Source organism: Oenanthe melanoleuca, chromosome 2 (assembly GCF_029582105.1).
Source record: "Oenanthe melanoleuca isolate GR-GAL-2019-014 chromosome 2, OMel1.0, whole genome shotgun sequence".
Taxonomy (NCBI): domain Eukaryota; kingdom Metazoa; phylum Chordata; class Aves; order Passeriformes; family Muscicapidae; genus Oenanthe; species Oenanthe melanoleuca.
In genome coordinates, this window is record NC_079335.1 from 82318690 (window position 1) to 82334582 (window position 15893).

At 47.1% G+C, this 15893-nt stretch overlaps 1 protein-coding gene across 1 annotated transcript; it reads right to left on the reverse strand.

Moving 5' to 3' along the window:
- Nucleotides 1–10100: 10100 nt before the first annotated feature.
- Nucleotides 10101–12785, reverse strand: LOC130249069 (tubulin beta-2 chain). Its single transcript, XM_056483417.1, has 4 exons — nt 12600–12785; nt 11988–12096; nt 11612–11722; nt 10101–11393 (listed from the first exon to the last, which is right to left on the reverse strand). Exons 1-4 carry the CDS (start codon nt 12654–12656, stop codon nt 10333–10335), a joined length of 1338 nt encoding a protein of 445 aa, XP_056339392.1. The 5' UTR covers nt 12657–12785; the 3' UTR covers nt 10101–10332.
- Between the last annotated feature and the right edge of the window lie 3108 nt (nt 12786–15893).

Consider the following 15893-nt stretch of genomic DNA (forward strand, 5'->3'; position numbering starts at 1 on the left):
GCTTTGCCACCCATCTGGCCACTCTGCTGAGGACAGTTTTACACTAGCACCAGGGAAGGGAGATGACAGACAACAATGAAGAAAGAAATAGGTTAGTAAAGAGGATGCAAAACAATGTACCTCGTGTTCAGCATAATAGAACTGGAGAGAGGTCACCTTAAGCACATTATAGGGCCAAGGGGACAGCATGGTAATGCAAGCTCTAAAGCTTTGCCAAGTATCAACAGGCTGGGCATAGTTAACATTATTTATTTTGGGAAGGCTTTTGAACTTTCTCCCATAACATCCCTGTAGGGCAATTGATGAGGTATGGCCTAGATAAATGGACAGTGAGATGGAGTGAAAACTAGCTGAACTGCCAAGCTGAAGGGCTTGACATCAGCAACATGAAATTCAGAATCCAGCTGCTGGTGCTGTACTCCAGTGACTGATCCTTGGCCAACACCATTTAACTGCTTCGTTTGTGAGTTAAATGAGTGCACCCTCAGCAAGTCTGCTGATGATACAAAACTGCGAGGAGGGGCTGATACGCCAGGGGGTTGTGCTGCCAATCCAGAGTGACCTCAGTAGGCTGGAGAAATGGGCTGACAGGAACATCATGCAGTTTAATAAAGGGAAGTGCAAAATCCTCTACCTGGAAAGGAACAACCCGCTGAACCAGTACATGCTGGGGACATGGAAAGGAGCTTGGCAAAAAAAACTTGGAGATCCTGGTGGACACCAAGTTTGGATAACGAAGATTGTTACCAGTTGGTCAAAAAAGGGAATAAGCTGCAGTGAGGTGCATCTGGGGTTTTACTTCTAATTCTGGGTTCCTCCTAGATGAGAGAGAGAGATGGGCATTTTGGAGGGAGTCTAATGAAAGGATGAAAGCAGTTAAGGAATTGGAGCATGTGGCATACCAGGAGTGGCTGAGAGCTGGGACCAGTTTTCCTGGAGAAGGCTCGGGGGATTCTTATCAGTGTGTATAAATACTTGACAGGAAGCAGTAAAAAAGATGGAGCCAGGCTCCTCTCAGAGATGTGCAGTGACAGGAGGAGAGGCAATGGACACAGATGGAAATACAGAAATTGGAACATTAAGAAAAGCAACAGAAAAACAGCTCTGCTCTGGTACAGATTGCCCAGAGAGATTGTGGTGTGTCCAGTCTCAGAGACAGTCAAAACCTGAGGGGGAACAACCCTGATTAACCTGTTCTAGCTGACCTTGCCAGGCAAAGTAAATGATTAGACTAGATGATCCCAGAGGTTCTCTCCAACCTCCACAATTGTGTGGTTGTATGAAAGGGAAAAAAAGGAGTGGGAGGCTGCATGTGATCAGCAACACCAGACTGATAGTTAATTCATCTCAGTTTCACACTACATTATAACATTATATTGCAAATATAACACCTTCAAAACAAGATTTTTACAAAGGTGAGGTAATAACTGATGTGGGAAATCATTACCACTATCAAGAATAAAGTCAGGATGATCAGAATTGTTTACATAATACTCAGGTTAGCTATGCTTAACACAATATAAATCAATGCATAATGTCAGCAGCTTCACTCTTTTTTTTTTTTTTCATCAACAGCAGGAAGTACTAGTGGCTAGAGAAGTACCCTATCTTTGCTTGGAATTTGGCTGTGACCTTGAAAAAGTGCTTTGGCTGTATTTTCAAAAGTGGCTCTCAGTTTGCTCCAGTGAATTGACTTTCTTATCAACTGTAGCTCATTTTCTTCCCTAGCGCAGAAACCTCAGCTGCTGTGAAATGTCATAAGCACAGATTGGCTTAAGCTTTGCAACACAGGGAATTAAGTGTGGTGCTATTCCATGTGGCTTTTGCAATCACAAAATATTCAGGACTGTGCTGGCACTGAGATCTTTTCACTGAATTCTTTAGGAGTTTGTGTTCTTTATAACCCAGCTGTCCTCAGTATTTTCCTTTGACATATCTTAGTAACACTTAATCACAGGCAGCCTTTGTTATTGTTCACACCACTTATGCATATACGTTTGTACTTGCTCTAGGCATAACCCACTTTTTTGGGCAGCAGCAGGCAGTTACATCTAAGTACTGGTGGAACTGCAGAACAACTGCAACTCTGGCCTCTCTGAGGGATCCACACAGACACTGAAGAGCTTTTTGGGTGCCAGAATATTCTTGGCAATCCACAAAGGCCCAAGTTGAAGCATGATTCTTCTCTTGAAGATACCTGAACACTCCCTGAGATGTCATCTTCCCACATGTACACAGTGATCTCCTTTAGAGTTATTCCACTAAGAATTCCAGGCTTTTATTAGGAAACTAATTCTTAGATACTGTAGTACTGGTCACTGTTTTTTTCAGGGTGGAGATGTAGCTCCAGGCTTTATTCTGAGTACCTAAAGGGAAGTACATGTTTATGTGTACAGGTTCCCTCATGTTCAGCAATGCTGAACATCCATGAACACACAACAAACCAAACTAAATGTCAACTACTTGAATGTCAATTCAGAACCTTTCATTATGGCAAACACTTTAACAAATCTTAGCTATCAAGGATACTTAAATAGATATGGGAGTTTCCTATTGCTTGGGGGTTTTTTAATGTAGCTCTATAAATTCTAAGTTGTCAGAATCACAAATGAAAGCTGAAATTCTCCCATTCATACAAAGGCAGGGCATGTGCCCAGGAATGCCCATGGGCCCCTCAGCATCTGAAACTGCCACAACCTCCTTCCTGCCTGCATCAAGCCCTGCCTACCCAGTTTCCAAGGCAACAGTGGAGCCTGCCAATGGATGCACAAGGGAGGCAACAGGGACCCCACAACATTTTTATGTCTGTCTGTGATTTCCCATTGTTCAAGGAAGAATCACAAGTGTACAAATAGGAAAGCTTCTAAAGTACACAAAATGTCTGTCTGTGGCTTTATTCTCAGTCATTTCTGATGGATGATATAACGTGTTGCTCAGACATATATATCAGAGACTACCTGGCTTTTTGAGTCGTTCTGTTGGTACTCAAATGAGCAGGTTCTGTTCATTACCTTATTGTTTGCCTTCTACCTGGTAACTATGATGATCCTACTTGATGAGGACTGTATGAAGTCACCTTTGGAACATGATGCTTAATCATTTGCAATATGCATTAAGATAGAAAAATATTCTGCCAGCAAGAGGATGGAATAATTGTGAAAGTGATTTAAATGCTAGTGATAAAATACCTAAAAGGGAAATAAATTTTTATTTCAATATTACAACTCACTGCAGGCATTAGAAGCTATTAAATACAACAAGCATATTTTTATGAATGAGCAAAAGCAGTTCAATTGTAGAGCCCTCTGAACTTGTGTTTATTATACCTGAGGGTTTGTGTATTTGATCAAGAACAAAACAGTAGAGAGGATAAGCGTGTGAGAGAAAATCACATTACAGAGCCATTTGGGACACTGTCAATTCTAAAATAACCCATGCACCTTTAGAGAAGTGAACTGCTTCTCCATGAATCTAATATTTCTTCCACACCATATGGCTTCTCTTGTGAATTTAGATTATAAGCTCAGAGAGTCAGGCATTTCTGTGAATGTGCTTGTACAGGACGCAGCAAACAGAACCCTGCTTCTCTGGCTTCCACATAATAAACATGATCACATGTCACAAAACGATTCCAAAAAGAGGAAAATGTGGTGATCATCATCAGGCAGCGATTTACTAAGAAGAAAAGCAAAACAAGCAGCCTCTCATTATTTCCTCTTGGTACACCAGATGTGTTGGGGTATCAGCCAGATGGCTCCTGCCCCCATCCAGGCTGCATCTACCTTTTTAGATTGCTCAGTAGATGAAACACATCTGATATCCCTATGAATTGGGTCCTCCAGTCAAAAGATGACTAAGATTCCAGTATCAATATAAATGAAATGCTGGTATCATGTTTTCCAGGGCAATTCATTTCCTGCACCTCATCGAGAACAAGGTGCAGATAAAGACTCTGATCTACTAGTTACTGTTTCTTTTGTTCCTTAGCCTCCTTGCTTTCTTGCAATCTGATAGTTATTTGTAACTCAAACTGACACTGGGCAAACTCTGAACTACATCTCGTGAGATCTGATAAGAGATGCAGTAGTTGGTGGTGGGATTCAGGGTACATTGTTTAAAATTGCCCAGGCTCTCTACAGGAGAGTTCAGGGTGATGTTGCACTAGGTGGCTGAATCAACCAAATACCTTGTTTTGCTCTCTCCTGCTTTCAGCTGCCCACGTTTCCCTTCACACAAATTCTCCCTCTGGCACACCACCTAATTGAAGAAAAACCTTCTTCCACCTCCCCAGTTTTCTGTCTTTAACTGTGGAATTAAGGAAGAGAAAAGGACTGGTGAAAGAGTCCTTGCCCTGGAGCTGGTAGAGGAAATGACACAGAGGTAATACCTGAAGTGGGGCAAGAGGAATAGGGCCATCCTTTTTAGCAGCTGGAGGATCCTGAATCAGCCCTGCCTGTGGAAGTGGCAATTTGCTCAATGCCAATAAAATCTCTAATCCCTGCCTGCTAGGGTGGAGCTGTACATTTCTTATCTGAAATGTCCCAAAAAAAGCCACAATTAATTTATTAACTATAAGACCATCATTGTGCTGGATGCAGAGAAGCAAGCTGTAAGAAGTCAATGCTTGAATTTCATTAAGTGTTTGTAAAGCTTATTGTGAGACCATTTGAATTCTGCTTGAAACCCCTGTTTAATTATTCACTATGGAGGTAGGCAGTATCTTTCTATTACATTCATGGAAACTGTGGAAACATTTTTCACTGCAAAAAAACACAGAACATTTTACTGAATAAGCTACACAACCTCTGCCAGGGTAGCCACTTCATCCTCTGGAGCAAATGTGGTTTTTTTCACATTCTGCTTAAACTGAACTATTACATTTTTTTTAAAATTTATTTTTTATTAATTACAATGATACAGGCATTCTTGCCAGAAAGCAACAAAACCCAAACAACTATGCGTTAAGCTTTCCAAGGAAGTCAAGGGGGAAAAATAACCTGATTATAAAGGATGACATATGGATAAATTGAGACCAGTTGGAAAATCTCTACACTACAAGAATCAAATGTTAATAAACAAGAATTTAACAGAGCTAACTTGATTTGTTCCCTTACAAGTGGAATTCTGCCTGTAAGGGAAAAATTACTTTGAGTGGGGAGGAAGGAATGACCTACTCTAAATTATTTCTTTTTTACCTAGATACTGTAAATAGATAGCCTTCTTATACATACACTTCAAAGAGACACAATTTTTCTTTCTGGCAGATTCACAAATTCTTAAAATAGGAGTGAAGCTAGGAGCAGGGAAACAGCTCACTTCTTGTTAAACTTCTCAGGGAGAGGACTTGTCTCCTGCACTGTATCCTTTGCTGGCAGAATGTCTGGGGATGGGCAGGCTTTCACAGCTTCTCCAACACCCTCCCTCTGCCTCGGTTTCCAGTGCTGAGTGGACTCCAGCTGGACAAATATCCAGGAAATTCAGGGCCAAGAAACGTCTTTTTCCAAAATGCATCATGTCCTGAGGCACTTTCCTGCAACCAAATGCTTCAATTTTGAATTTTCTTGTAGGCAAGTTTAAGATAAGACCCATTTAAATGGGAGAATCTGAGAATAAATAGTCTGCTCTTTCCCTTCTAAATAAATAACAAATAGACCAGGACAGATGATTGCTGAAGTATCAAAAGGCACATGCTTAGTATGAATGGATTGTAGATTGAAAGGTTAAAAATTCTCAATTTTTTTTATTATTTTTTATTTGATCACATACAAAATCAGCTCCTTCTCTGCAGAGGTTTATTTTTAGCTGAAGTAAGGGAAGGAAAAATAACCTTACTCGGATTACCCCAGGCACATATAAAGCTTCAAAAGTGTCACAAGCTTTGTTCTGTGGAAATGCAGAAGCAGCTGAAAAAACATATGGGAAGCTTGAGAAGGGGATTATTTGTAAATGAAAAACAGTGCCTTCCCTACAATGAACAGGCTTGAGGAATAATATTACCATTTCTGAACAGTCCCTTAAAGTATTTGTTCATTATCTTTAATGTGCAGAAGAAAAGTAGAATAACATCCTTTGGGAGAAAAGTTGTGAATCAAATAATAGGGGATAGTCACATGATTTCTCTAGAGAAGATTTTTACCTCCTCATAGCTATAGCAAACAAAAATATTAGGCTTCATTAAACAGAAAGCAGTAATTAAAGCACCTCCCACTGTGAGGCTGAATCTAATATAGATTAACAGCCCTTCTTAAAAAAAAAAAAAAAAAAGTAATGAAATGAGATGAGGTGGGCCAGGTTTGGATTCTTTTGGGTAATAGAGGAGGTTATTTGGAAAGTGATTTCAGTGGAGCAACCATGAAACTTGACCTATTGAAAGCCATTACTGGGTTTCATCCTGATCTTACACATAACTTGGCTATGGGGATTACAGGGAGTGCAAAGGACAAAGGAAACAAGAGGAGAACTCTTTTTAATGCAGAGAATAATGTTAGAGGCCCCAACTTTTTCAAGTGAGGCAAGAAAACTTGTCCCTCTTGCACCACTTTGCCAGAGTTGCTCTGGGCACCAGAGCAGTGCTTTGCAGTAGTGCATTGCAGCACCCTCCCATAAGGACTCTGTCAGTCCATCATGGTTTCTTTAAGCACATAGAACTTGCATATATAGAAAAACCTACTAGCATCACACACTTTTGAGCTATGTAGCACATGATATCATCTTCCATGAGCAGATTTCCCTGCACAGATTGGGGGTTTGCCCTGTTTGTGCAGGGAATTCACTGGAGAGAAGACCCAAACATCTGGATTCTCTTCTTTCTTCAGTTTTAAATCCTATTGCTACCTGGGTTATTTTGTTCTTCACCTCATATCTTCTGGGAGAATACACCTCTCAAGAGGACGGGCCTCTGGTTTGATTCTTAGACTGTCATGTCACCAGGACCATCTTATGCTTAATGCAACCCAATTTCTTTATTTATATAGGCACTTCATGTATCTTGGGAAGAGGAGAATCATTATTGCTCCTGCTTGAAAGACTGGAAAACATCTGTTGGAAAACAGATGTAAGCTTAGAATCCTATTAAGGGTTTTGAAATTAGACCACATACTGTATTATATTTCCACAACACTATTACTACAGCGGTTTAGACTGAGGTTTGAGAAATAAACAGGGAAGAGAAATTAGGAGAGAGGGCATCCCAGTGCTACCACAACTCATGCCATTTCTATTTAAATTAAACATGCATGCTGCCTCATCGTTTTTTGCAGCCTTATATATCTTTATCCTCTTGAACTTAACAGCACCAAGCACTGATTGTTTGCCTTGGCCAAGACACTCTATTAGCATGCTTAAAAATTCCACACATTTAACAAAAGGAATTTAAAAAAAAAAAGAAAAGAAAAGAAAAAAAAGAGATTGTTCCCTTCCCCAACACCATCAGTACTAACTATCAACAGAGAATACTTCCCTTCAGGCTACAACTGATCTATTGAAGTGAAACTAGATTGCTTTATATTATTAACTTATATCTCAACACAAACCAGTCATCGTAAGTGGCTTAATCTGCAGACCACTAAATTTGTATTATCTATCCCCATTTCTTCCAAACAGGATGCCTCATGCATGACCTTTAGTCCTAAATGTATTGATCATCACACGGAAAAATATAAACCTACAGCCAGAAGTGGTTAATGGAGGCAGATAACCTAATGTGAAATCCTTCCAGTGGTTCTGCTTTCTTTGTGAAACAGAAAAATTGCAACCACAAAGACTTGTGAAGACACCTCTTTGTTGTTTGGCATGTAGCAGCCAGCTCCAGTTTTTATAATGAAAGGTCTCCTGGGCAATAAATATAGCTAAAGATCAAAGATAGACAAAATAGGTACTGCAGTCCCAGGCCCAGAATGAGACTTGACTTCTCTTGTATTTGACTCACTGTTCCTACCAAGCTTTGAACCTTCCCTTCAATTCTTTCAGTATCCTCTTTTTCTAGATTCCTCAGCTCCCACTGAAATGATGGTTTTTAAATTTTTTTTAATTATTATGACTGGCAAATAAGACATGTAGGATTTATGAAAGGACATGTTTCTTTCTAGAGTATTTCTATTCCTGGGTTTTCTTCCTCTAAGGGAAGGGAAAAAAAAAAAAAAAAAAAAAAAAAAAAAAAGCCAGACTAAAACTGCAAGCCATGTAGGATGGTGTCCTACTTTCTAGTAGGGGAGCTGTAGTGAAATGTGTCACTTGGGTAGCTATATTTAAGGATTACATAGAGACGGAGTGTAATTACACTAAGAATTAGATGCTAGACTTGTTGAATACTAGTGAAACCTTCTACAGTGTCATAGCTGAAAGGAAGATCTTTACTATCAAAGACCAAGGTCTCCTCTTTTAGTGAAACTGTTTAGGTTCCTTTGCTGACTCAAAGCTATATGATAAACAGTTTCAAGTGCAACTCAGCTAGGTAATTACAAGGCAAGGTTACTGTGGCAACCAGATACAGTGTTATTTCCCCAAAGGGCCTGAGGCAGCGTGTATTAACTCAGTTACTAAAACAACCTCAATTTGTCTAACGTTTAATCCTAGAACTTCTCAAGTGCTAAGGAATACAAGTGCTGTTGAGGATATTCACAGCTGTATTTGTTTACTGACAGTCCAGGCAGTTTAAGAGCTTTGCACTCCTCTGTACACCAGAACCAAACCTACAAATGAGAGAAAAACTTTAGCAAGTGCCTGCTGTCCTGCACACACCAGCGTAGCCAGACCCATCAGCAAAGACCAGCATACATTCAGAGCAGTGTCCACAGGCTGAGGACTCAAAACAGGCAAGATATTAGTTATGCACAGCAGCTCCCTTTTAATTCTTTATTCCAGTGATGCCTTGTAAGCATTTCAGTAAAGGATCACAATAGAGGCTGCACACATGTGAATACCAGCTCTTTCAGAGCAGTAAGGACTGCAGTAACTGTAGCATGGGTAGCAGTTCTCTTAGTGACACTTTTTTCTAGTGCAGCACCACTCCCCTAAGCGGTGTTTGGATGAACTAAGTTTACACACTGGGTAACTGCTAAACTCCACAAGGGATTTCACTCTTGCTTTGTAGCATTAGAATCTATGAAACCTTGCTAACTACTGTTAAAAATGTAGATTCATTCAGGGTTCTTGCATCCTATAAGGACGTATAAACATCAATTCCCCCCTCCCTCACTGTAAAGAAACAACACTTACCTTTGCAAAAATGCACAGCAGGATGCAGCTGCACTGCTCTCCCCTGCTCAGGTAGGGGTTCATCTCCTGCTGCAGGGACCAGGAGCAAATAATTGCCCTATAAACATGTAACTCGGAGACAGCTATTGTCAGAATATCTACAAGTGACTAAGATTGTATGCTATGCTCTGGACTGCCTTTTGAGCCTAGAAATCGCCATTATCTCATATCTCCTAAAGGGAGCTGATTGCCCTGTAGAATCAGGGCAGTAAGGGACAGGTTAGTGGCTAGTTCTGGGAAACACAAATTTTATTCTTGAACACAAAAAGCTTAGACTTTTACCTGAGCTCTCAAGTTGCCTGCTAGTACAGACCTATGCTTCTCTGCATGGAATTTCTGTATTTAGAGAATAGCTTGAGGGGAAGATAAGTGAGCTCAGCATCAAGTCAAATCACATTCAGCCACCCATATGCCTGTACTATGGTCCCTGGAACAAGTTAAATAAGCTGCTGAATGGCAGTAGGGAAGCCTGCAGCTATCCTATCAAATCAGTTTTGACAGCCTGTAATGTGGAATTCAATACTTTCTCTCTGACCTCTCTACCATGTACGTCCATAAAGAAGAATTGCACAATTCAAGTCCAGTGTTGTGTTTTTACCAGCTAAAACAGCCTTTGCCTCAACAATTAGCAAAGCTGGGAAATATAGGAGTTTCCATAAATTAACTGGCATCTTTAGCTGAGCTACTGCAGTTTCCACATGCTGCTCAATTCATAGCCTGAGAATTCTCGTTTTATTGAGGTTAACCCTTTACTGAGGTTCAGGAATAAACTGAGAAGTGAAGCTACAGAAAACTACACAAGAATGACTTGCTTCATCTAGAGAGAAATAAAGTAGAGGAGACAGTTTAGGACACAAAAAGCCTTTATGTTTGAGAAGTTAACCATTTCAACAGAAGACTCTGAAGTATTTTGCAACTACTGTTACATTGGACAGTCAAGGATACAAAACTGCTGACAGAAGCAACAGTGGAGAGCACCAAATTAAAAAATGCATGCTTCAGCACAACTGCACAGATTCCTTCTCTCAATGAATACTTGCCTGCTCAGACTATACTTAACTCCTACCCATCTCAACTTCATGCCTCATCCTCTTCTCCCTCCTCTTCAAACTCGCCCTGCTCATCAGCAGTGGCATCCTGGTACTGCTGGTATTCGGAGACCAGGTCGTTCATGTTGCTCTCGGCCTCCGTGAACTCCATCTCATCCATGCCCTCGCCCGTGTACCAGTGCAAGAAAGCCTTGCGCCGGAACATGGCCGTGAACTGCTCCGAGATCCTCTTGAAGAGCTCCTGGATGGCCGTGCTGTTGCCGATGAAGGTGGCCGACATCTTGAGGCCGCGCGGGGGGATGTCGCAGACGGCCGTCTTGACGTTGTTGGGGATCCACTCCACAAAGTAGCTGCTGTTCTTGTTCTGCACGTTGAGCATCTGCTCGTCCACCTCCTTCATGGACATGCGGCCCCGGAAGATGGCGGCCACCGTCAGGTAGCGGCCGTGGCGGGGGTCGCAGGCGGCCATCATGTTCTTGGAGTCGAACATCTGCTGCGTCAGCTCGGGCACCGTCAGGGCGCGGTACTGCTGGCTGCCGCGGCTGGTCAGCGGGGCAAAGCCCGGCATGAAGAAGTGCAGCCGCGGGAAAGGCACCATGTTGACCGCCAGCTTGCGCAGGTCGGCGTTCAGCTGGCCGGGGAAGCGAAGGCAGGTGGTCACGCCGCTCATGGTGGCCGACACCAGGTGGTTGAGGTCCCCGTAGGTGGGGGTGGTCAGCTTCAGGGTGCGGAAGCAAATGTCATACAGGGCCTCGTTGTCAATGCAGTAGGTCTCGTCCGTGTTCTCCACCAGCTGGTGCACAGAGAGGGTGGCGTTGTAGGGCTCCACCACCGTGTCCGACACCTTGGGCGAGGGCATGACGCTGAAGGTGTTCATGATGCGGTCGGGGTACTCCTCGCGGATCTTGCTGATCAGCAGGGTGCCCATGCCGGAGCCCGTGCCTCCGCCCAGCGAGTGGGTCAGCTGGAAGCCCTGCAGGCAGTCACAGCTCTCCGACTCCTTCCTCACCACGTCCAGCACGGAGTCCACCAGCTCAGCGCCTTCCGTGTAGTGCCCCTTGGCCCAGTTGTTGCCAGCCCCGCTCTGACCTACAGGGCAGAGCACAAGCCAGGTGCCACATGAGCGCCCCAGGGACAAACACAGGTGATGCCACTGCCCCTTCCCTACGGGCTCCTCCCCTCTCTCCCACCCCACTCTGCTGTGGGGCTTTAGGGTCCCCGGGGTCATTTGCATGTTCACTCCGAGCCTTTCCTGTGAGTAGAGCTCCTATCCAGGGAACTCCTTCCTCCATCCCATAGTCACTCACCAAAGACAAAGTTGTCAGGACGGAAGATCTGTCCAAAGGGGCCAGAGCGCACGGAGTCCATGGTGCCGGGTTCCAGGTCCACCAGGATGGCACGGGGGACATACTTGTTACCTGTGGGAGGAACCAGCAGCAGCGTTACAGCCCCGCAGTCGGCAGCCAGTGTCACAGGAGCCCTGCTGTGCTCCCATCCGCTTCCCCATGATTTGCTGCTGAGGGCATGGAGGGTGTGGGAATTTGAAAAGATCCAGGGATGGGAAAACAAAGCAGCTATTTAAGCTGTGCTGGGGCGTCACCCACTGTGGGGAGGGCTGGGGGACCGCTGCCTGCACATCCTATGCCCCCTCCCGCGGGAAAGCTCATTACAGAGGGGCGTTACCGGTGGCTTCATTGTAGTAGACATTGATCCTCTCCAGCTGCAGGTCGCTGTCCCCGTGGTAGCTGCCCGTGGGGTCGATACCGTGCTCATCGCTGATGACCTCCCAGAACTGAGGGGACAGAAGAGCGGTCAGTGCCGCCACGCCCCTCTGTCGCCCCCCGGCCAAATCCCCGCCACGTGGCGATCGGCGATTCGCCGCGCGTGGGTGCGGCCCCCCGGCCAGACAGAGCCGCTACCGCGCCCTGCACACCCCCAGCATCGACGGGAGGGGTGTGGCACCGCCTCGGAGCCCATTCCCCCGCCCGCTCGGGACGCCTGCCGCCCGCGAGGGGCTGATGGACAGCAGCTGATTCCCCCGCCATACCCTTCTTCCCCAGGGCGTGCCGCGCCCACGGCACGGGAGCCCCACCGCGCTTCCCCTTAAGATGGAAGAGCCGGGAACCGTGCCGCGCGGACCCTCCCAGGGACGGGCGAGCCCGACGGTGCTCCGTAGCGGGAAGCCGGGGTCTCTCCCTCCCGGCAGCGCTCTCCCCGGGACACGTGGAGCCCGGCTGAGCGGGCACCGCCCCAAGCCCGGAGATCCCGGCGGACAAGCCGGTCGGCGGTGCGTACCTTGGCTCCGATCTGGTTGCCGCACTGCCCGGCTTGGATGTGCACGATCTCACGCATGGTGCCGGTGTCCGAAAGTGCCGCCCCGCTGCTCCTGCCGCCTTCACCACCTGCTCCTGCACTAGCTGCTGCGGCGGCCGCGCCCCTCGCCGCCCCTTAAATCGGGCGCCGCGCCCCGCCCTGCCGGTGACGTCATGCGGGAAAGGCGCGGAGCCAATGAGCTTTCGGGGATGGGGCGGGGCCGTGGCATTGTGTCCCGCGCGGGGGCGTGGCCGGGCGGGGGGTGTGACCGCGGCAGCGCTCGGGGCGCGCCGCCGCCGTCCCCGTTCGGCGCTGACAGCGGGGACAAAGGCGCCGAGCGCCGCTGATGGGGCGGCCGAGCCGGGCCGGGCCGCCCACGTGCGGACCGCGGAACCTCCCTGCGGCCGCCGTCCCACCCTTCGCCCTCCCGCGGCCGCCGCGGCCGCAGCCTTTTGTTCCCCGTGAAGCGCAGCCTTCCCTGCCGCAGCAGCGGGCGTTGCCGTCGGGGGGTGGGAGGGGGAACCCCGCGGCTGCCCCCGCCCCCCTCCGGTGTCTCCGTTCATACGGTGCCGCCGGGAGACTCCCTCCCCCGTGGGGGCATCACCCCGTGGTTGCCGCCCGTCTGCCCGCACAAGCCTGCACCGGCGGTCAGCAACCCACGCCCTGACCCGGTTTGTTCTACCCCTGGCACGACGCGGGTGGGCTTCCCTCCAGGACGGGCTGTGCGGTGATCCTGTTCGCCAGCCCTGCCCTCGAGCGGTCCCCGCCTGCCTGTTCCTCGGTGCCGAGCTCGGCTTCTCTATTTATGCCTAAAAAGGTCGGATTTGGTCCCCGAAGCAGAGCCAGGAGCCGCGCTCCAGCCAAGAGCCCTGCTCCGCGCTGTCCCCCGTCCGGCCGCAGCCACCAGAGACCCGCGAGCAGACAATAGCGCGGGTGCTGCTGCACAGGGCCGGGGGCTTGAGGGGGGTGGTTCCCTCAGCTCTGCAGCAAGCGGGTCTGCGGATTTACGGATGCTGAGGGATGAAGAAAGAAAAGGGCGGGGGAGCAGCAGACGGTTGCACATGTGGTCCCCAGAGATGATTTCTGATCCCCCAGTTTATTTTCGAGCGGTCCCCTATGTCACCGCGGGCATTTCAGCGGTGGCAGGGTGGGCACGGCACTTGCCCACACTGCCGCTGGAGGAGGAGGAGGAGGTGGCGGGGAGGAAGAGCACGGCAGGGCGGCACGGTTCCCGCCGTGCCCAGTGCCCTTCGGGGCAGCCAGCCGGCGTGGCGGCTCCTCCTCGGCATCGCGTGTTTCTCACTGCGGCCTCGGTGTGCGTGTGCGGCGGAGGGAGGGTGCGGCTCCCACGGGAGGCTGCTCCGAGCCCCGGATAGCCCATGCAGGCTCCCCGTAGCCAGCGCCGGGCGGGACTCCACTAAACCCTGTTTTAGTGACCCGCCAGATGAAGGCTGCTTCATCTGTTCTACAATTCAGCTACTCTAGGGGTGCAGATTAAAGCACGTCACCATTTTCAACCCGTATTTCTTCAATATATTTCTTCTTCTTTCTCTCTCCTTTGTTCTATCCACGTGCCGATGTTCCTAATCTCTCAACCTGCTTTATGCAGATCGAAAACCCTCCTATGGATTACTCCAGATCTGATGTTACCTTCGTCCAAGGCAATCTTTAGCACAGCCCGGTTTCCTCTGATTGATATGCCAACGCATCCATACCTTTCTTTTGTTTGCCTTACGGTGAAAAGGCATCCCATCTCCAAAAGGCGTTCTAGAAAATACACCCTCACGTCTGTCTCTGCAGTAGGGATTTTGATAAAAATTAATCCGATCATTTGCAGTCCTTGTGAAATCTCTTTTTACTGGCCTAAGCCAGGAGCAATTTAATTATTTGGTTGACTACGCTTTGCAAATAATGTGTAGCTGTAATTCCAAGTGGACATTTTTTTGTGGCATGCTAACTGCGTAATCAACATCCTCATCTATAATTATTTGTTCAAGAATAGCTTGCAGACTAGCAGCTCCAGGGGACCACTGACCGCTCCAGGTAATGATCCAAAGTAATGCCAGTCTTTCCCATGGCTGCAACGGGTGTGTTCCTGAAAACCCTGTCACAGCAAAATTCAGTGACAGCAGAGCTGGTGCCAAATACAGGTATTGTGACTGTTTGCTACTATAATTTCCAAGTATCCTGCGTGTTGTACACTGCATACTAGTTTTTTATGAGGAAAATATCTGACATTTCCATGTGAAGGGGAGTAGCTGATTTTACACATCCTCCATATCTATGCTAAGCTCATTCCTAACAGCTTGAGGCTTCAAAGGAAGCCATTTTAAAATCCAATTCAAGGAAAACAGATTATTAACAGTGGAGAAAAGAAACCCACCCCAACTGGTTTACCTTAAAATAAACGCATACACATTTTAGAAGCAGATTCAAGTATATCTGCTGTATAGAACTTGCTGAGACTGTAAGAAAAATAAAATACGTGAAATGCTTATTTTTAAAATAAACAGCTGCTTTTCGGAGGGATGAGAGCGGAAATCCAGGTCTAGCTTTTCTGAGCCCCTAGACCAGACTCTTTAGAGGTGAATGGCAGCCGTTCAAATCGCTTCAGGATCCTTCAGACAAAGTCCATTTTAATTCGAAGGTGTTTGGGACGGAGGGCTCCTCCAAGGTTCTGCACAGCTTGTCGTGAATTACTTGCAGGGAAATGAAGTGTTCAGCTGTTGGCTGCCAGTGCCTCTCTCCCCCCTCTCTGGATCTGCCTCACACTGCTGTGTCTGTCAGCGCAGCCCCTGCCCCAGCCCCGGGGCCGGCCCCGGCTGGGCTCCTCCATCCCCATCTCCCCGGCAACGGAACCCCCCCCGCCCGGCAGAAACGAGCTGCACAAAAAAAAAAAAAAAAAAAAAAAAAAAAGGAACAAAAAAAAGCCATTTTCACTCGCCAGGCTGATTTCCCAGGGTGTAAAAGCACTGTGGGTAGGGGACTGCGGAAACGGCGGCAGGGCGGGTGAAATGCCAGCTTGCAAGGTTGTTCACAGTCGTTCTCGATATTAGAGAGAAGGAATAACACAATCACTGTCAAGAGTTTGCTTAATGAAGCTCAGGGGATCTACTCAGTTTTATCTAACGTCCTCTCCCCGCTGCCTTTTGTGGTTCCCATCCTCCCACCACAAGGTTGGGTGTGATCACCGTCAGAGCCTCTGTCTTACGCTATTGAAGTGGGCACTGATGAAAGAGAGTCCTGGTTTCCTTGCTAGATGCAGAAGGTTGCAAG

Excerpts from the sequence above, each read along its gene's own strand:
- LOC130249069 (XM_056483417.1), bottom strand. The coding sequence starts at position 12,656 with ATGCGTGAGATCGTGCACATCCAAGCCGGGCAGTGCGGCAACCAGATC. Across the intron at positions 11,723-11,987 it reads CTACTACAATGAAGCCACCG|GTAACAAGTATGTCCCCCGT; the intron begins GTAACGCCCCTC and ends TTCCTCCCACAG. Across the intron at positions 11,394-11,611 it reads TCCTGACAACTTTGTCTTTG|GTCAGAGCGGGGCTGGCAAC; the intron begins GTGAGTGACTAT and ends TCTGCCCTGTAG.